This window comes from Myodes glareolus, chromosome 24, assembly GCF_982192425.1.
Source record: "Myodes glareolus chromosome 24, mMyoGla1.1, whole genome shotgun sequence".
Lineage (NCBI taxonomy): Eukaryota > Metazoa > Chordata > Mammalia > Rodentia > Cricetidae > Myodes > Myodes glareolus.
In genome coordinates, this window is record NC_142049.1 from 12,791,751 (window position 1) to 12,815,764 (window position 24,014).

The following is a 24,014-nucleotide window of genomic DNA, read 5'->3' on the forward strand; positions in this document are numbered from 1 at the left end:
TTGATTGTTTTTTTTTTTTTAAGTCATTTCATTAGCAATTTGTGAAGGAAAGGAGTCCAGACCTGAAGTTGCCTTTTTCAACCGCTGGCTGTACCATTCCGGCCTCCTGCTGCCCGTCACGCCGGACTGTCTTCAGCCCGGGATGGACAATCATTTACCCTTGAAATGAAAACCCTCAGGCTCACATTTCTGGCATTTTTGTAGCATGATTCCCCAAGAGGAATTTATTCCTCTAAATCACACTCCGACATACTCTAAACAAGATGAGGGATTTGTACTCTTGTCTGCAGATTAAACAGCAGAGGTGCCAGCCGTGGGGGGCTGTGGGTGACGGCTCCCTAATGCAGAGCAGAGCAGCAGGCTGCGGCAGGCGGCACCCTGTAATTCCATATTATGATTGGAATTCGAATGCAGGAAAGAGTTCTCCCGAGAGTCAAGGGGCCCCGCTGCTGCGGTGATAGAGGTGGCATGGTCTGTTCCCTTGGTACTCTCTGCCCCATGGTAGAGAAGTCCCCCCAACCTTAGCCTGTCCTTTGTTTATGGAAGGATTGCTCTCTGACGCTCCCTGCAGACTGCCACTGCCCTGTTTTGCCACCTACTGCCTGCCCCTTGCTAATTAACACCTCATTAGCGCCTTCCCCAGCGGGAGGGTGGGGGGGACAGAGGACCAACAAGCCAAACCAGACTGCTTGGTGGGCAAGCGCCTTCTGAGTGTCAGTAGGACAGGGGCCCATCAGGGACTGTTTGCTGGTCCCCATCAGACTCACCAGTGCCCTTGTTTGTTACCCTTACAGACTGAGGCTAAATCCCAGCACCGCAGCCTATGTTCAGAAAAGCAAGAGAGGGGATGGGGGCACGGTTCTCCACAACCTGCTCGGAATGTGGACAGTTCCACTTGTGAACCATAGCAGTGCATTGCTCTGCTGAGTGGCTGAGACCTTGGCTACCAGTCGTCCCTTCTCCCAGCAGACATTTCCTCTAGAGTGGTGTTTTCCCGCTGGTCGGGGCATTCAAGTCTCCAAAAGGCGTGTGCTTGTTCCCCAAGTATTAGATGGCTAGTATTGGCTATGAATGTGTGAGTCACAGAGTTCTGCTTCTAAAATCGACCTTATCGATATGTGTTGAAGAGCAGTTCGTCCTAATTTTCCCTGGGAAGTTCTGAGAAAGCAGAGGTTTTGCTTTGGTCCTGTGCTCTGGCCTTTGAAGGCACATATATTGTCGACAATGTGAAGGTGGGAATGGGGCTGTCAGAAGCACAGGCCTCTGTGTGGACCAGGGGGAAGAGGTGGGGAGACAGAGGAAGGGGGTGAGGGAGGGGGGAAGCAGTGTGCGTAACCTTCCAGAAAGCTTAACTACATCCCCCACCCTTTTCAATTCCCCAAGATAGTGTTTCTCTGGCTGTCCTGGAGCTCACTCTGTAGACCAGGCTGGTCTTGAACTCAGATCCACCTGCCTCTGCCTCCCGAGTGCTGGAATTAAAGACATGCATCACAACTGCCTTGCTTAATTTCTTATGACTTTGGTTTTCTCATCTCATCAGGGAAAATACCTGATAAAAGCAACTTAAAGGAAGAAAGGTTTGTTTGGGCTCCTGGCTTAGGGAGGGTCAGGTCCATCAGAGGAGGAGGGCATGCATGGGGATGTGGAGCGGCTGGTTACCCTGGATCCAGTCAGGAAACAGAGTGAGGTGAAGGCTGATGGGTAGGTGGCTTCTGTAGCAGCAGGCCATTTGTTCATCCCAGCTGCTTAGCCCCAAAATAATCACACAAAAACTTTATTAATTAAATCACTGCTTGACCCATTAGCTCTAGCTTCTTATTTAACTCTTACATATTAATTTAACCCATTTCTATTAATCTGTGTATCGCCATGTGGCAGTGACTTATTGACTAAAGTTCCCAGAGTTTGTCTCCAGGGGCTCCATGGCTTCTCTCTGACTCCGCCCTCCTCCCAGCATACAGTTTAACTTTTCCCGCCTAGTTCTGTTCTTCCCTGCCATAGGCTCAAAGCAGTTCTTTATTCATTAACCAATAAAAGCAACACACAGACAGAAGGACCTCCCCCACACCAGGCTTCCTCCCTTTTCCATTTTTGTTCAGTCTGGTATCCTCACCCATGAAATGATGCCACCCACACTCAAGGTGGGTCTTCCCTCCTCTGTCAAAGCTCTCTGGAAGCACCCTCACAGGTGTGTGCCACCTATGTGATTTTAAATCCAGTCGGGCTGACAGTGAACTAAGCCCCTTCCTGGGACTGTCCTGGGAGGACTCTAACCCACCTGGCTGCCTCTGTGCCTCCAGGCTGCAGCCCAGTCCCATTCTCAGACCCTGTCCCAGCTTTCCCACATCTGGGGCCTCCTTCCCTTCCAGCATCGCCTTTTGTGAGCTCAGAGCTCCTTCCAACATGCCATGCTCGTCCTTGACACCACTCTGCCATTCCTGACCCTTCCAGCATTCTGAACTCTGGTCCACAGCAACTCCCCCCTGGGTCAGGAAGAGGAGAGGAGAGTGACGAGCGTCTCCTGCCTGCGGGAGAAACTGCTGGTCAATGGCAACTCCCTCCTGGGTCAGGAAGCCATATTCCACTGCAGATTTTTTTAACCCTGTTAGTTCAGTAGGAAAATTGTTCTGAACGTGCCGCGCACAATGCCTGTCTGCACTCTATGTGCTACCACGCAGTTCGTGAGCTTCGGGCAAGGGGCTGGAGATTGAAACACACACAAAGACACACACCTCTAGTCACTGATAAGAAGCCCCCTATTCAGTAGCACCTAGGAGGCTTATTTATCCAACAGTCAGTGGGTCAACAGGTGAAAACTTTATCCTCTGATCAAGGCCAAGGCAACACGTGCTCGTGAAGCAGAGATGGTAAACAACTTTGACACAGCTTTTAGTAACTCAAATCAGAAGGAAAGTAAAGATCTCTAGCAGGGAAGAGCAGCTGGAGGCCAGGGCTCCAAATGGTCCCAATATGAACGGACCAGTGGGATGTACCGTACATAACCCTGTCATTCTCTGGGTGCTGCGCTCTTTCCTCTGGATTACTACACAAAGCCAGGCTAAGGGAGCTGCATCTGGGGCTTGGTGACCCACGTATCACAAGGGACCCATGTTTGGTGCCTCGTGGTCGTTAAAAGTCAGGAGCTTAGCTTTTATGTGCTGCTCAGAACTTCTGCTGAGCTGGGAAGGTGAGGGTTGAGACTTGTCCTCAGAGGCTGGAGTCTTAAATCTTTAAAAGGCCCTTAAGAAAAATGGGAACACAAAGACAAATGGGCACCCACAGGAGCACGTTAGGAATTGTGATTCGGTGGTCGTCCAGGTGTGGCCGTGTACCCTCCCAAAGAGATGGCTGTGTTTCCAGATAGAGCTATTGGAAGCCCACAGTGATGAGGTGCCTCGTCCCAGGGACACAAACCTGCTTTACCCCTCCAACACACATACCGGTTATCTGTGTTTTTAATCTAGGAAAGGAGGCAAGCCCTTCACCCAAGGAGCAGTACTGTCGAATGCCATATGCAGCAGCCCCCAAAATTCCAGCTTGGGGACCGCCGATAGGATCTGTGGGTAGCTCCAGAGTGACCCCAGCCGATAGCCAGCAGGACATAAGTCCCTTAGTCCACAGCTGCGCAGAACCAAATCCTGCCAAATAACTAAGTGGGTAGAAGTACAGCTCAATCTGCACCTTGATTCTGACATTCTGAGGTCCTCACGGAGGAGCCTATTGGAGTAGGTCAAGAGTAAAGAGGTATTTGAGAGCTGATAAGCTTGGCTGTGTCGGTGGGGACACAATAAAGAAGGGCCCTCCTTCCAGAGCAAGGATCTCAGAAGGAGAAAGGAGAGAGGCTATCCCACTTGGGATTTCAGCATCATGTTCGTCTCCATACAGCTGAGGCAAGCTGAACCTCCGAATGAGGTTCGTGCGGGGTTCCTAGTGAGCGCTGGCCTGCAAGGAGTTCAGGCCAAAAGAATATCAGGTACAGCCAACAGCTCCATCTGGGCCATAGAAAACTTTTCTGTGGAAGACTGGCACTTTCTAACTGCTCATGAGTGTTAGCCACCGCCTGCCCCGCCTCGCTGAACTGAACTCACATGAACTTGAACCCTCAGTGATCAAGTCCAGCTGCATTCCCTTCCCTCCCGGGAGCAGGTACCGCATTGATGGCATACTTAGCTTTGAGGAGCTTTTACAGCAATGCCCTCTGTCCCTACAAATAAACCAAAGCCCTGTCTACGAGCAGACGGGCTTGAGTGAGAGCCAGGGGGCTGCCTGCGCTGCTTATCCTTAAGGTGGGGCTCCTTTCTGACGTGGGTTCTTCCTTTGCTACCCCTTGCCCAGGGTGACTGGCTGGGTTATCTGTTGCTCACAGTACCATGTTTTGAGAATGAAATCTAACTGCCAGTGAAATAACCAAAAGTCTGGACCCGCTTCCAGTTGAGGGAACTGTTCTTTCTATAACTCCACCCAAATGGATGTGTAAACCTCCACCTCCCTGACCCCACTCTTCTAGGAACTGCTGAGACAGACTAGAGTGATCCAAAGGGCTCTGTTAAGTCAAAAGGAAAAAATAAAAACGCAATAAACAAACACACAGGAAGAACTGCCAAACCAAACCAAAGCCAGATTTCCTGAGTCCTGGTCTCTGTTTCTGCAACAAGCATAGTCTAGCTGCAGGTCCCTGAAGATGGCTAACTTCCTATCCCCCTCACTGTCCCTCTGCTTCTATGTGATGGGTGCAGCACACAACGCCTGTCTGTGCTCTATGTGCTACCATACAGTTCACGAGCTTTGGGCAAGGGGCTGGAGGTTGAAACAGACAGAGAGACAGAGACACGGACCTCTAGTCACTGGTAAGAAGCCCCCTATTCAATAGCACCATGGAGGCTTATATACCCAACAGTCAGGAGGGCCAACAGGTGAAAACCTTATCCTCTGATCCTCAAGGCAACACGTGCTCGTGAAGCAGAGCTGGTAAACAACTCTGACACAGCTTTTAGTAACTCAAATCAGAAGGAAAGTAAAGATCTCTAGCAGGGAAGAGCAGCTGGAGGCCAGGACTCCAAATGGTCCCAACAGATGGGTACTTTCTCATCTTCAGCCATGGGGCATGAAGCGCTGATGGAGGGGCTGGACTGTGTGGTTAGTAGCCCAATTCCCTACTCCTCAGCTGTGGAACCATCTTTCTTGAGTTATTAAGTATGTCTGGACTTTAGTTTCTTCATGGGAAAATAAAGCCTACTGGTATGAGCAAGGAGGGATTGTTGAGAATATCTGCCTAGCGACAGGCAATGGGGACCTGCACTGCCCAGACCATAGTCACAATAGTAAGCTACAGAAAATTCATCTGTTTCTCTTTCCCTCCGTGCTCCCACAGTTTCTGGCCTGTGAGCGGTAAGGTATTTTTTTTTCTCTAAGGCTGACTTCTAAATGTCCTTCTCCGTGCTTTTTCTAGTTTGCTTTCTGTTGCTGTGATCAGACACTATTACCAAAATCAGCTTAGGAGAGAAAGGGGTTTATTTCATCTTGCAATTCCCAGGTTATAACCCATCATTGAGGGAAGCCGGGGCAGGAACTTCAGGCAAGAACCTGAGGTGCTAGGAGCGGTGCCTCCTGGTGCCTCCTGGTTGCTGAGAAGTCAGGAACTTAGCTTGCGTAGGCTACTTCAGGCTGCCGGAGGAATGTCACCTCCTAGCTCTCTCTCTGACTCGTGCTCAGCACTTTCTCATATAGCTCAAGTCCACCTGCCTAGGGATGGCGATGCCCACAGCGGGGTTGGGCTCGTCCACATCTATCCCCAGTCAAGATAATCGCTTACAGATAATCCAATCTGGCTAGTCCTTCCATTGAGACTCCTTCAGGAGACTCTAGGCTGTGTCAGCTTGACAGCTGAAGCTAACTAGGACAGTATTCATCCCAGGTAGAGCACTCTGAACTACTTCCTAAGTTTATTATATAGATCACACAAAATTACATGTGTAGACATTTACTGTGTGATATTTGGCCTTGTGTCGACTGTGGTTCATCCTCTAGTTCTTTTCTGTTAAAGGCCACTGACTTAGTCCCTGTTCTCTTGCTGTGAAGAGACAGCATGACCTAGATAACTATAAAAGAAATCATTTAATTGGGTACTTGCCTACAGTTTCAAAGGGTTGGTCTGTTATTATCACGGCAGGAAGCAGATAGGCATGATCCCGAAGGAGTGGTTGAAAAGCTTTACGTCCTGATTCACAGACAGCAGGGAAAGAGGGAGATGGATGATAGATAGATAGATAGATAGATAGATAGATAGATAGATAGATAGATATGATAAGTAGAGGTGATATAGATAGATAGATATGATAGATAGATAGATAGATGGATGGATAGATAGATGATAGATGGATAGATATGATAGATAGATAGATAGATAGATAGATAGATAGATAGATAGATAGATAGATAGATAGATAGATAGATAGATATGATAGGTAGAGGTGATATAGATAGATATAGATAGATAGATACTGGGTATATTAGGGTTTCTGTTGCTGTGAAGATACACCATCATCACAGCAATACTTAGAAAACATTTAATTCGGGTGGCTTATAGTTCCAAGGCTTCGTCCATGACCATAATAGCAGGAAGCGTGGAGGCACTCAGGAAGACATGATGCTGGAGAGGTAACTGTAGAGTTCTACATCCAGATCCTCAGGCAGCAGGAAGAGAAAATGACACTGGGTCCAACTTGAGCATTTGAAGCCTCAAAGCCAACCCCCACTTCCTCCAACAAGGCCACACCTCCTCATAGTGCCTCTCCCTAGCAGCCTGAGGAAGCCATTGTCATGTCAAATTACCACGTTAGGCTTGGCTTGGGCTTTTTAAACTTCAAATCCCACCCCAAGTGGCACACCTCCTCCATCAAGGGCGCGTCCTCAGCTCCAACAAGACCACACCTCCCTTTCACATTCTCTGCATTTTCACTGCTCTTTCGATGTTATAATAAACCCAGTTTTCCCATGAGGCATTGCTGCTGCTGCTGCTGCAAGCCTCATGCTCAGACCCTTAAAGTAAAAGAGATGGAATAGTGGTCAAGCTTACATTTTATCTAAGGAGGACTCTGATTGGCCTGTAGCAGTCTTAGAACCAGTCACCATAATGGAAGGTGGGCAAGGTGCTTAGGTATTGACAGAAGTGAGCCCCACTTGCATTGGGTGCTTATCCCTTGACCAGTCTCTGTGGTCAGGATGGCAAGCTCTTGTAAGAAAGTGGCAACTCCCTGTTCCATGTTCATAATAGACGAGCACCATTCTAAAGAAGCCTTGCAGTGCCTGGTAGGCAGAATATCTGTCTCCACACAGTTCTGCTGCCCATCCATGCTCTTCCTTTGCCTCGGAGAGAAGCTGGTTTGGCTAGAACTAGAGAACTGATCGGGGCTTCACCCCGAACAGCTGCCATGCGCTATGAAATATGAGGAATTTGTGTGATCTGAATGTTGTGGTCTCCCTAGTTCCCGTGTTGAAACTTACCCTCACTGTGAGCGTTGAGATAGGGCCTGTAGGTGGCGATCGTCCCATGAGGGCCTGATTGGTTAGTAGCTGTCGGCTGTTTTTATGTCACCGCGATCAGAATGCTCAACAGAAACAACTCAAGAAAGGTGTTCGTTTTATCTTAGAATCTCAGAAAGTTCAGTTCATGCTGGACTGGTCCGTCAGCTGGGTATCAGTGGCATCAGGACTGTGTGCCAGAGACAGCTGCTTAATCTCACCATAGACAGACAACACAGCCGTTGTCTGTGTACAACACAGTGTACCAGTGTTGTCTGGGTACCACTTCAAGGGCCACCCCTAGTGGCCCACTTTCCCCCAGTGAAGCTCCATGTCCTAGAGGTTCCAGATCTTCCCCAACAGTTTCAAATAAGCATTCAAAACATGGGCCTGTGGGGATATTTGAGGGACGGACCCCAATGCTCTGATGAGAGAGATTCATAGGAACCTGCTTGCCTTTCTCCTCACAGAGATGCAGTGGTAAGATGGCATCTTTGAAGAACAGGCCTTCATCAGACACCAAATCTGCCACAGCCTTGCTCTTGAACTTCTCAGCCTCTATAACTTTGAACCATAAAGTTGATTTGCTTACAAATTACCCTGCCCAAGACAGGCATTTTTGTTACAGCAACCCAGAGCCTTAAAACTCACCTTTAGGAGTAGAGGGCCCTGTTCTCTGTGCTCTCCCAGGCTAATTGCACACAGCTTGAATTCCGGTGCTGGGTCAGGGTGTTTTGTCCTGTGTGTACAGCTGCTAGGATGGTGGGGGTCAACTTTTTGAGAAAAGGAACACATTGTCACTGAAACACCAAGGGAAGCATCTTCAACCCCGGGGTCCCCATTTCAGGGGGGAGGGCACACATTTTTGGAGCCCCATCAAATATCGTCCTGTTGTGGGGGCCATTACTTTGTTTTGTCACGAAATTTTTTTTTGTTGTTTTTCTCCCTTGCTATCTTGGTTTTCCTTTTAAAACCACGATAAGATGTTTCTGGTTTTCTCAAGGTTCTTTTGATGAAATATTTCCAATTTATATTTGTATTTCTCTTGTAGCCCGGGGAGCATTTTTATGTGCACAGAGTCTTCTTTTGTAATCTTATCCAAGAAAAACTTCTGATTCTTCTTTTTCAAAAAGTCACTACTAAGAAAAATAAAACTTAAAAGCCAGCTTACCAAAAATGTTATGGAAGGGGCATATGCTCCCAGGAAAAGGCCCTCTGCTCTGGAGTCTTTTAAAATGTCTCTCAGTCAAGGGTCAGGTGATGGATATCTTTGCAGACTATGTAGTCTCTGCCACAATCACTCAACTTGGTCATTGTAGTTTGGTTGTAGCCTTGGATCAGAAACAAGTGAGTGGGCAGGAGTGTTTTTCATTAAAACTTTATTAACAAAAGCAGATGGTGGGCCAGATTTCAGCTAACCCCAGTTCTTGAACATTTCCCGCTTTTCAACTGTCTGAGAAAAAGTATAGAGTTCAAAACTTTAAAGTGGATGGGTGTCATTTTTACCCCCATTTCATGGGTGTTGTAGTTTAAATGAAAATGAGGCTTATAGTCTCATAGGGAGTAGCACTATTAGGAGGTGTGGCCTTGTTGTAGGTGTGCCCTTATTAAAAGAAAGTGTGTCACTGGGGATGGACTTTGCCATTTCAAATGTTCAAACCAGACCCCATGCCACCTGAGGATCTGGATGTAGAACTCTAAGCTACCTCTCCAGCATGATGTCTGCCTGTGTGACTCTATGCTTCCCACCATAATGATAGTGGACTTCTAAACCATAAGCCAGTCCCAATTAAATGTTTTCCTTTATAAGAGTTCCTATGGTCATGGTGTCTCTTCACAGCAATAGAACACAAACTGAACATTGAAGCATTGAGAATGAAACTCAGCACGATCTTTGGGGGTTTGGGATGATTAAGGTTAGTGTAGTGAAGCATATACATAGGAATATGTACGTTTGTACACACACATCATATGCAAATACATGTGCACATGTGTAGACACAAATATACATATACATTATGAAAATACATATGTATATACACACGTGTATACATATGTACAAGCACACAGAGATATACACATATGCATATGCCAATGCTCACACACATATATATACAGATACAAATACACATACATGAACACATACAGATATACACACAGATATACAAACATGTGCCCATGCACACATGTGCACACATGCAAATACATTCACACATGTACATATACACAAGAATATGTATGTGTATATGTGTATGTGTGCATGCATATTGCCCAACATGAAAACATGCATGTGCACATAATATTTTCCACAGCAGCCTTACCATGTGGAAAACTTGGGAATAGCTTAAATGTTCAACAGTAAATTCTCCATGTAAAATCGTATTTTAAAACCATGAAAATGAGATTTGTTATAAAATCTTTTATTAGTTTATGCTAAGTGACATGAAGTGGGGAAATGTACCCATGAGACCTCAGCAAATTAAAATAAAGAGCAAGTACGTGGAGAAAAAGATTGACAGCAAGTACGCCTACATGGCAAGTGTGTTTTTTCTCTGTAGAAGATTGTGTGGGATCTTACTTGATGGCTGTATGTATATATGGGTATGGGCGTGCGTGGGTGGGGGCATTTTTCTACAGTGATCACGTTACTTACAGAAGAGAAAAGTGTCTCAGGACAAAAATGCTAGACTAAGTTCATATAGCTCTCAGCCTGAGGCCAGGCTCTTCACATTCTGAGGCTGGCTTGATGTGCTATCTTCCAGAGAAGCCAGGGGTAGGGGCTGGACCACTCCAGAGGCCTTGGGAGATGCACCCCATTGTGACTTTCTGGCCCATGAGGCCGTTGTCCTCTCTGGGCTCACAAATTGCTGCCTAGAACCTTCTAGCGCTTTGCACTCCAGCCCTAGTAGGCCCCTTTCATCTTCACATAACCTGTAAAGTAGGGATAGGTAACCCTATTTTCCAGCCAGAGAAACTGAGGCTCAGAAAGTAAGTGGCCTGCTCAAACTCCCAGACTGCTGTGTGGAGCAATGTGTCTTGGACCTTTCTGCCCCATTGCTTTAGAAAGAGCACACTCCAGTGCTCTCACTCACTGCCAGCTCTCTGCGTAACCGATCCAGGACGATAGCCGGTTCCAGATGTATTGGAAAGTGCTTGGGGCCCCTGTGGTAAAGTCAGCTGTTGCCCTGACTTGAGCCGTCCTGGCTTAGCTGACTGGGTGCCAGGGCCGCAGAGAAGATCCTCATGTCCGTACTGGGAAACGGGTGCCCGTAGGACTAGATGCTCACAGAGTTCAAAGAACAGGGAACTGGCGTGCATCAGGTACTTTACGTATCTCTGTGACGAAAGTGTTTAACAGAAGCGTGTCATGGAGAAAGTGCTTATGTTAGTTCACAGTTTGAGTCCTTCACAGAGGGCAAGTCCTAGTGGGGTTCATGGTGATAGAAGCATATGGCCTAGCTTCTTATGTAAAGGCCAGACCAGCCGAGAGTCAGCCCTCTGAGTCAGGGCCAGGCTATAACCATCAAGAGTGGCTTCCAGTGGCCTAGGCCCCGTGTCCCAAAGATTTCATAACATTCCCAAACAGCGCTGTCGGCTCGGGGGCAAGGGTTCAAACACAAAAGCCTGTGAAGAACATTTCACATTTAAATCATAACCCAGGAGAACCAGATTGAGAGCCATAAGAGGCTGCAAAACTGTGGCCCAGTGATGATACTGAGAGAAAATTTCACATAAGAAACAATAGGTGTCATGGCAAGGAAGGGATCTCCTGGAAGAGACCAGAAGGCTCCGGATGGAGGAGAGTGAATACTGGGGGGGCGGGGGGTGTTGGCATATGAACTCTGAGACCCCAAGGTATGATGGATGGTCTTGAAATGAGGAGAGAGAAAGAGGGGGATTGGCCAGGTTCTGAAGTAAGAGGGATGGTTTAGGATATGGCTCCGTCGCGGAATGCTTGCTGAGCACATGCTAAATCCTGAGCTCTGTCCCTAGCATCTCTGAAACAAAGGAAACATAGAGGGGGGGGAGGGAGGGAGGGGGAGAGAGAGAAAGAGAGAAAGAGAGAGAGAGAGAGAGAGAGAGAGAGAGAGAGAGAGAGAGAGAAGCACATTCTGTTCCTGGGAGTACTGCTTGGACAACAAGAGGTCAGCCTGGTTCTTACTGAGACACTGGCTGAGGGAATCTCTGTGAAGGACTGACTGTTCACAAGACTGCTTGTTCCAGGGCAAGCCTTTAGAGGGTACTGGGAGACCCTATGGGAAGGAGAGAAGGGGGCATGGACCAAGCATGAAGAAGCTAGTAGAAGACTAGAGGGTCCAGTCAATGAGAACAGGATGAAAGGCAAAAGGTGGGATGGGCCTTAGACACCAGTGTGCGGAAGAATGTGTCCTCCCACCTTGGGCTGGGGATGTTGCCCAGTAGTGGAGGGCTTGCCTGGCATGAGGGAGGCTCTGGGTTCAGTCCCCGGAACTTCGAGAAAACAAATCATCCCGTCCCATCCGTGAGGAGGAGGATGGGGTAGAGAAGGCGTGTTGGAAGAAGTCAGCATTGGCCTCAACTGACTGCTGCTAGGTATCACTTGGGGTTCGCCTGGGACATCCAAACCAACCAGCCCCAAGGCTTCATGAGTCAGAAGGAGTTAAACATTAGCATGGTCTCTATGCTCATTCCTTCTTAAGTCCCATCAGGATCCAGTCCAAGCCCCAGGGCCTGTGAGCAGAGCTGAATTCGTATTATCTAGCATTAGGGATGCAGGGCACAGTGCCAGGGATGGCCACCTGTCCTCACGCAGCTCCACTGCTCCGTTTGGCAGATCCAGTTCACACACCCTCTCAGGAACACACCTACCAGACAGTCGAGTGTGCTCGCATTCCTGAGGAGCCTGGAGCGGGGGCTCACTGGGCCCGAGGAAACCCAAGAAGCACGTGGAGAAACAAACGGTGGGGCGGCCGTCTCACAGGGTCCCCACGGCAGCTCGTGGAGATGTGTTTGCTCATTTCCTCATGTTGCAGCACAAGCGGGCTTCGCAGCTGGGATTTATTTTCAGAGCACTTTGGAATTCGACAGACTCTCCTGCCTCCTGCCTCCTGCCTCCTGCCTCCCAGCTGAACCCTTTTGCCATTTGGTTGATGATAAAGCGAGTGATGGTTTACACTGAGAGGGCTGTAAAAGACGCTGTCTGTGAACAAGACAGACAGGTGTCAAAACCAGAGCAGCAGACAGTGCAGTCAGCAGAGCCCCAGGTCGGCTCTGCAAAGTCGCCGGGCTTTCAAATCCAGTGTCCCCTCCAGAGGGAGCTGAAGTCTGTGTGCGCACCTTGCTTGGCCCTGTCCCTCAGCCGCGGATAAGATGGCGATTCTGGTGTCAGTGGAGAGCATGCACCTACAGAGAAGGTGCCGTGTCCCAGAGTACTGCAGGGGTGAGGAGGGCAAGCTGATCAGGCCCAGTTCAGAGCCATGTTTGCCAAACAGTCCTAATAAGTACCAGAGAGCCAACTCAGGAAAGCACAGCTTGCCACAGGAGTGCAGTCCAGGGAGGTGACTGCCCCTGCTGCACCTTCTCCTCCTCCTCCGTCTCCTTCCTCTGTTAGCTCAGCAGGCCCAAACTGGGAGAAGGATATTTCTCAACTCCCTTCTCTTTCTAACGAGAGGGACTCGCTTAAGTGACCCCAAAGGAGGGGTCTCTCGGGCTGCTTTCTTGGACGGTGTCCTTCACTAGCGTTTATCTCTGAAAGTCTTTTCTTTTCTCTCCTACTCCATTGCTTTCCCTTTGGGTCCTCTCTCACACCCCAGTAGTCATGGCCTTTCCTGTACTTAGGTCAGGGAATTGTTAGCGCTGAATGAGTGTGCTCCCCAAGGTAACAAGTGGGTGTCGTGATGTAATTCTTGGAGTTCGTCTAGGAGAGGGGCTGCTCAGGGTCAAGGGAGTAACCAGGAGACCACTGGGGAGCCGTGAACGGCACCAGGTAACCAGGTCCCGGGCAGAGCCACGGAGGGTCATGTGATGAGCAGAGGCCAGACTATATACTTTCATACCGGGGTATGTGGTATGGATTTTGGAGACCATTGGTGGGAAGCATGAGAGATTGTCAAGAAAAGGGTATGGCAGTTTAAGACTACCATGTTGACTGTCGATCACTCTGCTTGATTTCTTTCTTGTTGAACCTTGGTTTAGGCTGACAGCCATCAAGGCCCAGCAGTCTGTCTCCATCTCCTAATTCCCCTGGGATTACCAACATATAGTCATGCCCAGCTATTGTACATGGGCGCTAAGGTCTGGATTTGGGTTCTCGCGCTTGCACACCAAGTATTCTCTCCCCCTGAGCTCGTCCATGGAGGATTTGAGCAACTGAGTCGTAGGGACGAAGGCCATGGGGAAGGGGCAGCTTTGGCAGAAGGATGCATTTGTTGGTACCTGTGAAGGATAAAAGACCTGTGATGCCAACTAGACTGCTGAACACATTGAAGCCTCTAAGAGGGGTCTGGCTGCCTGGTGCTTGTCAAATATTCTGAGAAAAGACCCTGTTCGTGATGTAAGAAGAACAGCAGTGGCGTTCTGCAGGAAAGGAAGAGGGAGTACTGAATTCTGAGTCCAGCAGAGAAAAGCAGACATGTAGAACCAGAGAACGGGCGAGGACTCATTGGGTGGGGAGTTACTAAGGATAAACATTAGGGTCTAGGGAATTCTTGCTATACCCACTCAGCAAGAGTGCTTACTGAATGCAGGCCACAGCGATAAGATGGCAGTGGAGGGTGGAGATTTTGCCCAAAAGTGTTACTCAGCTTCCCACTACTATGATAAAATACCTGGCGTAATTAGTGAAGATAAAATGTTTGCTATGACTCACGGTGTTGGAGGTTCCAGTCAGAGAATGGTAGTTTGGAGCTCTAATTGGGTGCGGATGGCAGAGGCGGGGGATGTACTGCAGGGCAAACCTGCCTAACTCATCAGCTAGGTCACACAAGGAAGAGGAGGTCGTGGTCCCACAGTCTTCAGTGACCTAAAGACCATCCACTAGGCCCCACCTTTAGAAGGTTCACTGCTTTCATATTCAGTGATACCATTCGGGGGAACAAGTGTTTAAGACATGGACCTTTGAGGCTACTCATACAGACTTGTAACAGTGATTTACCTTAAGGAATCTTTCCAGAATTGTTCCTTTAAGCCAGAAGGGGAAGCCCAAAGCTAATCCCATTTTAAGAGAGACTCGGAGTCTCTGGAGAGTGTCTTTGACCTCTGGAGAGAGGCATATTGAGGTCACCAGTATGCAGGAGGGAGTAGGACAATGTCACTAAAGATCTCTCAAGTGAAATGGGAACAAGAAGGTCCAAGGCCCAGCACCAAGAAAGGGTAAGGGATGGAGAAGAGGAGGCTCCCCCACAAATGAGAAAGTCTTGATGTTCCAGGGCAAGAATATTATCAGGGTCATGTTGAAAAGAGGGACAAATGGGCCAAGGCCTATTTTTAACAATTGGTATGGAGATTTCCCTGTGGCCTGGACTAGGCGGTATCCATGGAGCTGTAGGGTAATGGCAGGTTGTAGGGGTACCCCACTGGGAGGAGATCAACTTACAGACCATGATAGAACAATCCACCCGCAGCTGAAGAGAGAAGATAGGACCTTCTGGGTCACTGAAGGTTTCTGTTTGCTCTCTTCTCCATGATGAAAGAGCTGTAACGTTGTTTATATCCCGGAGGCTGTAGACAGCAGGGAATGGAGACATTGGGCTGGCTGAATGGGAAGGACTCAAGGGCTAGAACAGATCTCGCTGGTGTCAGAGATGTACGTGGAGATTCCAACAATACGTCTTTCTTTAAAGCCAGAGGCGTAGCTCCACCAGCAGAGGACTTGACAGGGCTGCCGTGGACACTAGGTCATCGGCATCCAGACATGACCTCTAAGACCTTGGCATGAATAAACTGTCCAAGGGGTGTATGTGCAGGACAAGAAAACATGGAAGGGCTGGAGCCCCTAGAGAGAGAAGGGACTCACGGGGAAAAAGCAGAGGTGCCAGAAAGGAGCAAGAAGTCTGGGTTGGGAAGGCTGTTTGATGTTAAGACAATCTTCCCCACGCACCCCTAACTTACCTGGGAACTCGCTACATAAGCCAGGCTGATCTTGAACACTCAAGATCCCTCCATGCCTCTACCTTCTAAGTTCTGGCATTAAAGATGAGTTTCCCCCATGCCTAGCTTGGTGGGGTTTGGTTTGGTTTGGTTTTTTTAAGAGAGCCATGTATAGTTTGCAGAGTTCAGCAAAGCAGCCAGATGAAATAAAGGAAAGATGTGTTTTGGATTCAGCAGTGGGGAAGTTTTCAGTGACCTTGGCAAAGGCTGTTTTCATGGGGTTGGGGAGGAGGTGGCCAGACTGCAGTGGCTTGAGGCTCAGGAACCCAACAATACAGCTGACAAGTAGAGACGGCACTGGGGAAAACAAGGCCTTGTGAACCGTGTGGGTTCCAGCTCTCAGTGCACACTTGGGGAAGTCAAGAAAATAGTCTTTTCAGCCTTGCCCAGCGTGTCCTAGTGTGGCAGAGTTTCAGCGAATTGGCCCCCTTACTCCCCAACCGTAATCTCCGGAAGAGGCTCATGCCCTACTGTGCTTCTCTCTCCCACAGGCCGCATCTTGGACCTGAAGACAGGGACGGTGAAGAAGGAAGGCCAGCAGTCATCAATGCGCATGTGCATGGGCTCTCGCCGCTCCTTCATCTGCAGGATGAGGTTTGTGGGTTGGCAGAGGCCAAGGCCGCGGGCATTCGCTCGACCCCGTGCTCTCAGCTTCAGGCTAAGCTGCCTCATATTCCTCCTAGTAGTTCACCATTTCCCACCCATCCTCTTTGCACAGCTGTGTGTGCTGTGTTTTGTTTTCTCTCTCTCTTCCTTGCTCTTTTAATTTTCGTTTTTGTTCTTTTATGGATTCCTAGTCAAGGCTGGAATTTGCCTACAGACCAGGCTGGCCTCTGACTCTCAAAGATCCTCCTGCTTCTGCCTCCCAGGTGCTAGGATTGAAAGTGTGTACCACCACACCAGCGTGTTCTTGTTCTTTTGGGGATTGGAGTGGGGAAGACTGTGCTGGGGATCGAACCCGGGACTTGTGTCTTCCAGGCAAGTGCTCTGACACTGAGCTATTCTTCAGCCCTTGGCTTTGGGGGATTTCTCAATACAGTACAAGCTACCTTGGGACTCCTGATTCTCCCACTTCTGCCTCCTTAATGCTGTGCATTGTAATAACCCTGGCCCACTGTGATAGCTTGATTTTTTTTTTCTTGACTGTCCTCCAAGGCCGTCCACACATCTTGCCTCTCTAGATTCTGTATTCCTCAATATGATTTGTATTGAAACCGCTGATCCCGTGCTTAGTCTTGCGTTACCTGTAGCGACTCACACCTCTTAAACTGCTCCCCAATTATTATTGATTAGACATTTTGTTGCTTTGTTTTATTTTTGTTTTGTGGTTTTGAGGCAGGGTCTCGTGTGTCGCAGGCTGACATCAAACTCATATAGCTGCAGGTGACTTTGAAGTTCTGACCTTCCTGTGTTCACTTCCTAAGTGCTGAGACGAGGTGGGCCACCATGCCTGGTTTATACGGCGTTGGAGTTCCAGAACTTCCTTTATACTAGGCAAACACTCTACCGACTGAGCCACATTCCAAGCCCCATTGATTTGTATTTAAAATGTAAATGGTTTGGTTTCATGATTCAGTTGCATCGTCCTAAGGACAGAGGCTGTGGTTTGTGCCTCTTTGATTTTTTATTTTTGTATTTATTTATTTTTTTTTTGGAGATGGCCACTTACATAGCCCAGTCTAGCATCCATCCACCCTCGATCCTCCTGTCTCAGACTCCTGAGGGCTGGGATTACAAGCTTGAGCCACCTTTGCCCAGCTGAGTTAAAACTTTCTGCACCTCCTTGACTTTCAATAGAATGTTTTGTGTATAGCGATATTGCTTGAATTCATGGAAGACTGGGCCCAGGATGCCTCACCACCAGCAAAATCTGAAAGGGAATGAGAGAGAGAGAAGGGGAGGGAGGAGGGAAAAGATTGCTTAGGTTCTTTGTGGACAAAAAAATAAAAGGTCAAGAAAGCTTTTTGTATCATTAAGGTGATAATAGAGGATGAGATATGCAATATACTTGCAGATATATAAGAGGTCATGCAGCCAGCCACATATAGGATATAAAATAATGAAATAGATCAGATATGAAGCTATGCTATGTCTTGCCCTGTTGGAGTAATGGGGTGCCATTACTATTATAGGAAAAAATGGCTGGAAACTCCTTTAGTGTGAAGGGAAGTAGTCATCCCTTTTAGACTGGGGTGCCAACCAGACAAATGATGGGGAAGATGAGGGACCAATCCAGTGTATAACTCTAGAACCCAGAGGAACAGCTGAATATCGGCTCAGGGATCAATGCTGAGATGGCAGCCGAGCTGAGAGAAAAGTTACCTGAAGGCAATGGAGCGAGGTCATCAGAGGACAGCACATGGGGCCCTGCTCCCCCAATGCTGAAAAGCTCAGTTGAGCATCCAGGCAGGCAAGAGTGAACCAGGGAGAGCTAAGGAAGTCTCTTAAATACCACTACTGAGTTCCAAATGCAAGGCCTGAGGCTCCTAGGCAATGCCTCAGAGTGAGAAGCGGAAGCTGGAGCTAAAGGCAGGCACACAAGGCAGACTCTGTCTCTTCCGCCTAGCCCACCCTGAGATACGTTCCCCCCAGGACTGCCTTCAGATACCTCTCCTGACCAGTGTGGAATTCTGCATCCATCTTGGTTCAGCACAGCATTGCCTGCACTGCTAGCCTTCTCTCCTCCCCTTTACACTGTATGATCCCACTGAGCTGCCCATCCCAGACCGAGCACAGCAGGCCACTGGCTAATGTTACTTTTACTCGGTTGTCTGCTGCTAGAAGTGACTTAACACTTGTATATCTTGTGGGTACTATAACATTTCAAGGAAAAGGTACTTTAAAATGAATATTTATTTTTCCTGATTTAATGTCATCTTTTAGATCAGTGTATGTTTCAACAAAATCTATTTATTATGCCTGGAAAGATAGTTCTGTTATTTTTTTTAAAAAAAAGTCAAGCATGTCAAGCATGGTGGTGTGTGCACTTGTAATCCCAGTGATGGGGAGGTGGAGACAGGTGGACTCCTGGGTCTTGCTGCCTACTGGGCAAATCCTAGGTGAGAGACTATGTCTCAGAAGAACAAGGGCATGGCATTTAAGGAAGAACAGCTAAGGTTCTCCTCTGGCCTCCATACAGACATTTACATACATCTGAACACACACACAATATGTGTGTGTGTGTGTTCATACACATATATATACACATACATGCACACACACACATACAGAGAGACAGACAGATACAGAGAGAGAGAAATGTACAAACCTACAAGTCCTATCACCAAAGTCTCCCTGCTCCTTACACCTACGTGGGCTTACTCTTTTACAAAACATCACTTTAGGGGTCTGGTGAGAAATGTGGTTTCTCTGCATCTGCTGCTCTCCAGGCTGAATGCTGGACCTCTTCCAGAAAGCCCCGACAAGGTGCCAGGAAGGAACTCAAGTGACAATGTGCAAATGGTCTCTCTGCCTTAGGATGGAGTCTCACCCGCTGCCTGCTTGATGTCACCAGTGAGCTGTACACTGTGCACAGCATCCAGCCAGAAACAAAATATTCTCAGCTAACGTCACAGCGGGGTCCTCTTATCCTAGCTTAGGGACTGTTAGTGAGTCCAACTGATATGAATTCTTAATTAACCCTGTGGATGAACTGCTCGGAGGCATAGCACAGCATTTCGATTAGCTGTTACAGTGCCACTGTCACTACCCGGATTAGCTCGTCTTTCCGAGCCCAGGCACGCCTCCAGAGGATGTACTCAGAGCTGCCCATCAGAGTAGGAACCCTGTGCTACCTGGACTGGTTTGAAAGATATGCAGCAGTTTGCTCTGCCTTGAGCATGATGTCATCAACAAAGCAGCACAGTTTCCTTGGGACACTGGGCCCAGGCTACCAGAAGGCACAGAGGGCCCCGTTGGCATCCCTGGGTGGCAATGTCACAGATTGATCCTGCTATGGAAACTGCTCCGGTGCTGGCAGCTCTCCAAGGTCTCAGAACATAATTGGACTCTTTCGTTTTTTTTCTTTCTTTCTTCTTTTTTTTCTTTTTTGCATGTTGCAAATGAAGACATCCAAGCTGGCGCTTGTCATGTAGTTGGGAAATGGAAATGCACTTAGCAAGTGGGTCTGCCAAGTGGTGACCAGAGCTTGATACCCGGGGATGCTGAGAGAGTCACTGAGAGAAGTGATCAGGGAGGTCCTGCCATTGTGGAGAGTGCTTCATCCCCTGGGTCCCATAGAGGGACCCCAGGCGGACCTGATTCTTTGCCTATGGATTCCTTGTCTTCACCCTCCCTTCACCTTTGCAATCATCAGGCTTCCTGCTGTGTGGTTGCTCCTAGAGCCAGCCCTGGTCAGGGAGGGGCGTCCACAGTGTGATGCTCAAGCCTGGGAAGATGCTTCTGCTCAGCAGCTGTCAGCATCTGTTTCGAGTTGGTATCTCTGCTCCGGCCTGCACAGACACTGCTGCCGTCATCTCCCTCCCCCTTTCTACAAAGCCACAGGTTCCACTGAAATGATCTGTGGGACCAAGGATGGCTGGCCTTCTCCTTCAGTGTTTCTGCAGCTCTCTAGTGCAAAGATGGTCTGTTTCTCGTGCGTGTGAAACACTGGCCAAACTCCCTTTTAGTGGCAACCACAAGTCCAAAGCAGCAGGCGAGCCACGTCTGCCCTTTGGAAGGACATTAGCCTTGGGACTTCCGAGTAAACACACAGTGGTTGAGAACCACCTGCTTGATAGCAGGGCTACCCTTCAGTGTGTGGGGCAACAGAAAGTGAAAGTAGGGGAGGAATTTTACAAGGTGCTGATCCTAGGTAACTTTGTATCACTTGGCGTTTGCGAGCAGCAGGTGGTGGCATCTTTTAGTGTGATGGGTTCTGTGCAGGTCTTGGTTAAAAGGATCCTCAGCCCTGCAAGGGCGAAGGCTCGTGTGCTGGTCAAAGATATTGAGAGTCCTCAGCTCCTGACTACAGTCTCCAGGCAATTGTGGTATCATATTCTTCAGCTGTGATAACAGCCAGTGTTACAGTGTTACAGCTCCCAGGCAGGCGATGCTGAGACTCTTGACCCTAAAAGCTTGACTACTATAAAATTCTTCCAACAACAAGGCCTACGGTTTCTCTTTGACTCCGCAGGCTTCTTGCTGTCTGCTGTCAAGCAGCTGACCATCCTGCCCCATGCAGTTCAACCTGCTGGTGACTTAGCTAGGGCTGCCCTGCTGCGCTCCCGCCTCTGCCTTCGCCATTGCTCGGCTCTCTCCGCTACTTCTGTTTTGTGTGTTTACCAGCTCAAACCCTGATAATAAAAAAGTAATTAAGACAACAACAACAAGAAAGTTAATTAAGAAAAGATTGCTCCAGAAAATCTTCTCGCTGGACTTAATTGTCATAGCGGGAGAGGCAGCACAACAGAGCGTTCCCCAGATGGGGGACACAAAGTGAGCCGAAGAAGCGGCTTATGTAGTCAAAAGGGGCATTTGCACCAGTCATAGCAATCCGTGCATGCAAATGCAGGCTAGTGTTTGCCCCCATCACAGGCTTACCCCCTAGTGTTTGCCCCCATCACAGGCTTACCCCCTAGTGTTTGCCCCCATCACAGGCTTACCCCCTAGTGTTTGCCCCCATCACAGGCTTACCCCCTAGTGTTTGCCCCCATCACAGGCTTACCCCCTAGTGTTTGCCCCCATCACAGGCTTACCCCCTAGTTCTAGTCTTCTGCTCCCCTCCTGGCTTAGGTAGAAATCGTTGTAGGGTCAACTCGAGTTCACCCAGGCTTCTAATGCTTAAAAATTCCAGGAAGAAACTATTTCAGATAGCTCTGGTGAGGGCTCCACCTTCAAGAGTAGTTTTTACAAGGTGTCTATGAAGAGTTCAGAGCAGCCGGTGCTCACATCAGGGTACTCTGACTGGCTGCTTGGCTTTTGCTCAAGATAGTCAGAGATGCAAGAGGAAGTTCAGTGGCCGTGCACGCCCCCCATGTTTAATTTCTCCCTCCCCTGTACCTCAGCATCTTTATTGATAAGGAAGGGAATGTCAGAAAGATTGTTGGCAAATTAAAAGACCTCGTCGTATGTGCTGCCAATATGGCTTAGTCAAGTCCTTGCCTTATAAGACCTGGGTTTAATCTCCAGGGTCCATGTGAAAAGAACCGGTGTGGTGATACGCTTTAATAATCCTAGCATCAGAGATGCAAAGCTTGGAGGATCCCTGAGTCTCAGCCACCAACCAGCCTCACGTGGCAAGCTGCAGACCAGTGAGCAACATTATCTCCAAAGAAAAAGATAGCATAGCATCTGAGGTATCCTCTGGCCTCCACATGTACATGCAGAGCATGCACTTGTACACATACACACACACTTGAACACACACAATGAGCTTACACTTACAGTGATTTTTTTTTAAGCACTTAACACTTGCCTAATGCTTCAGGGTGAGGTGCGTTCCCCTTGTCTGTCTTAGAAGCACCGTAAGTTTCGTGTATTTACTGCAACCTCACTGGTCCTAATAATGTGTTGACTCTTAGGTGTGGAAATGCTCCCCTGGACCACCTGCCTTTGAACAGAATAACCACCATGCGGAAAAGGTTCAGGTGGGCGTCCCTTTCTGTGATGCACTCGGGGACTACACTAGTAGATGCCACAGTGGCCCCACACTGGGGAATAGTTCAGCTTGAAGAGGGGCGGAAAGTAGAGGCCCAGGAGGCCACGCGTCAGGGTGGCAGTGGCTGGGGTGAGAACGGGGAGTTGGGTGGAATTTATGTGTGACTTTCAGGATAAAAGTCAGGATGGTGGGAAGTCAAGATGTAAAACCATAAAGGAAACAAGAGAGCAGGTAGCTTAGATACCCAAGGGGTCGCCAGCGTCTTGCCTTGTTCCCACGTCCTGAAGACAGTCTCATGTGTGTCCTTTCTCAGGAATGGCCTTGGCCCTGTGAAGGAAGGAGAAGCCCAGTATGCCGTGGTCCACTGCACAGGTTACATCAAGGCTTGGCCGCCAGCAGGTGAGCAGAACTCCTGATAGATTTCTGAGAAGGCAGAAGCCTTCACCTTCAACTGTTGTACTGGCTTAGGAGTATTCTTGGAGGTCAGGTGGTGATGGGGTACACACCTTTAATCCTAGCACTTGGGAGGCAGAGGCAGGCAGATCTCAGTGAATTCAATGCCAGCCTGGTCTACAAAGGGAGTTCCAGGACAGCCAGGGATGCTACATAAAGAAACTCTGTCTTGAAAAAACAAACAAGCAAACAAAACCCAAAGAGTAGTCTTGGAGAAAAAGCAGGAGAGTATTACCATTTTCTTTGTGGTTAGAATGTCATTTTTTATACTAGAGAAAGCCCCACTATCTGAAATAGGTTTCCAAAAAGTGGAATTGGTGGAGCCTTTGCATCATCAACCTCTGCAGAGATAGTGTGGAGATTTGAAATGAGAGTTTCAGCATGTTCCCACAGATGCGCACGTCAAAGTCACAGAGAGATGACAGATTATAATAACCATTGGCCAGAAAAAGGAGAAACGAAACCATCATATCTTGCTGGTGGGAATGTAAAATAGCATAGCCACTCGGAAAAAAGTCTCAAAATGTTAAGCATGCAGTTACTATATGACTTCACAATTTGACACCTAGATATCAACTCAAGAGATGTGAAGACCTAGGTCTACAAAGGAATTTGAACACAAATATTTATTCATAATGGACAAAGTATTAAAAACAACCCAAATATACATGAAGTGGTAGATAGATGAACAAAATGTCATGTATGCGTACAGGGAATATTAAAGCACCAGAGTATTGCTATATGGCATAGAAATCCCACAAAGAAAAGGACATAAAGACTGTGGCCATAATGCAGTTTAAGCACATAGATCAATAGCCAGCCTAGTGCTTGGAATAAATAAGAACAGCACGTGGGCCACTGGCAAGCAAATGAAAACAAAGAACTGCAGGATAAAAGGGGTTGAACTTGATGTTGTGCCACTGGCTCTACTGGACAGGGAGCTGGGGCTTATGCTCACTCTGAACTGGATTTTTGTCTTGGAGGGGATTGAACAAGGCACCTTTCTGGCCAGTGCAGGCATCTGCAGGGGCCCTTCCTTCACTGACTGTCTGACACTGCCTGCTTCACGGGGAGAGTGACGCTGTGCTGCCTGTTGCCCAGCCGATTGTACCTCTGATCTGCCATGTTGATTTTCAGCTGTACCATAGGTTGTCTGGAAGTAAGATAATTTCCCCGTACTGTTTAAGGTTTATCAAAGGATGAGGCTTTGTTTTTATGTCCGTGAATATCATCAGCACCTTTCCAGAGTTCTGAAATGCATGCATGATTGTAAGAATAATAACTGTTTTCTGAGTGTTCCCCATGCCAGACATAA

The 24,014-nt window shown here is 48.2% G+C and overlaps 1 protein-coding gene across 10 annotated transcripts in view; it reads left to right on the top strand.

Moving 5' to 3' along the window:
- Positions 1-24,014, top strand: part of Arnt2 (aryl hydrocarbon receptor nuclear translocator 2) — a 160,129-nt gene that overhangs the window by 80,735 nt on the left and 55,380 nt on the right. For all 10 annotated transcript variants that reach the window (XM_087901528.1, XM_087901529.1, XM_087901521.1 and 7 more), the window contains 3 exons: positions 16,140-16,242; positions 22,170-22,235; positions 22,560-22,645. In XM_087901528.1, the coding sequence (XP_087757654.1) occupies positions 16,140-16,242; positions 22,170-22,235; positions 22,560-22,645 (255 nt within the window). The remainder of the gene's footprint in view (positions 1-16,139; positions 16,243-22,169; positions 22,236-22,559; positions 22,646-24,014) is intronic.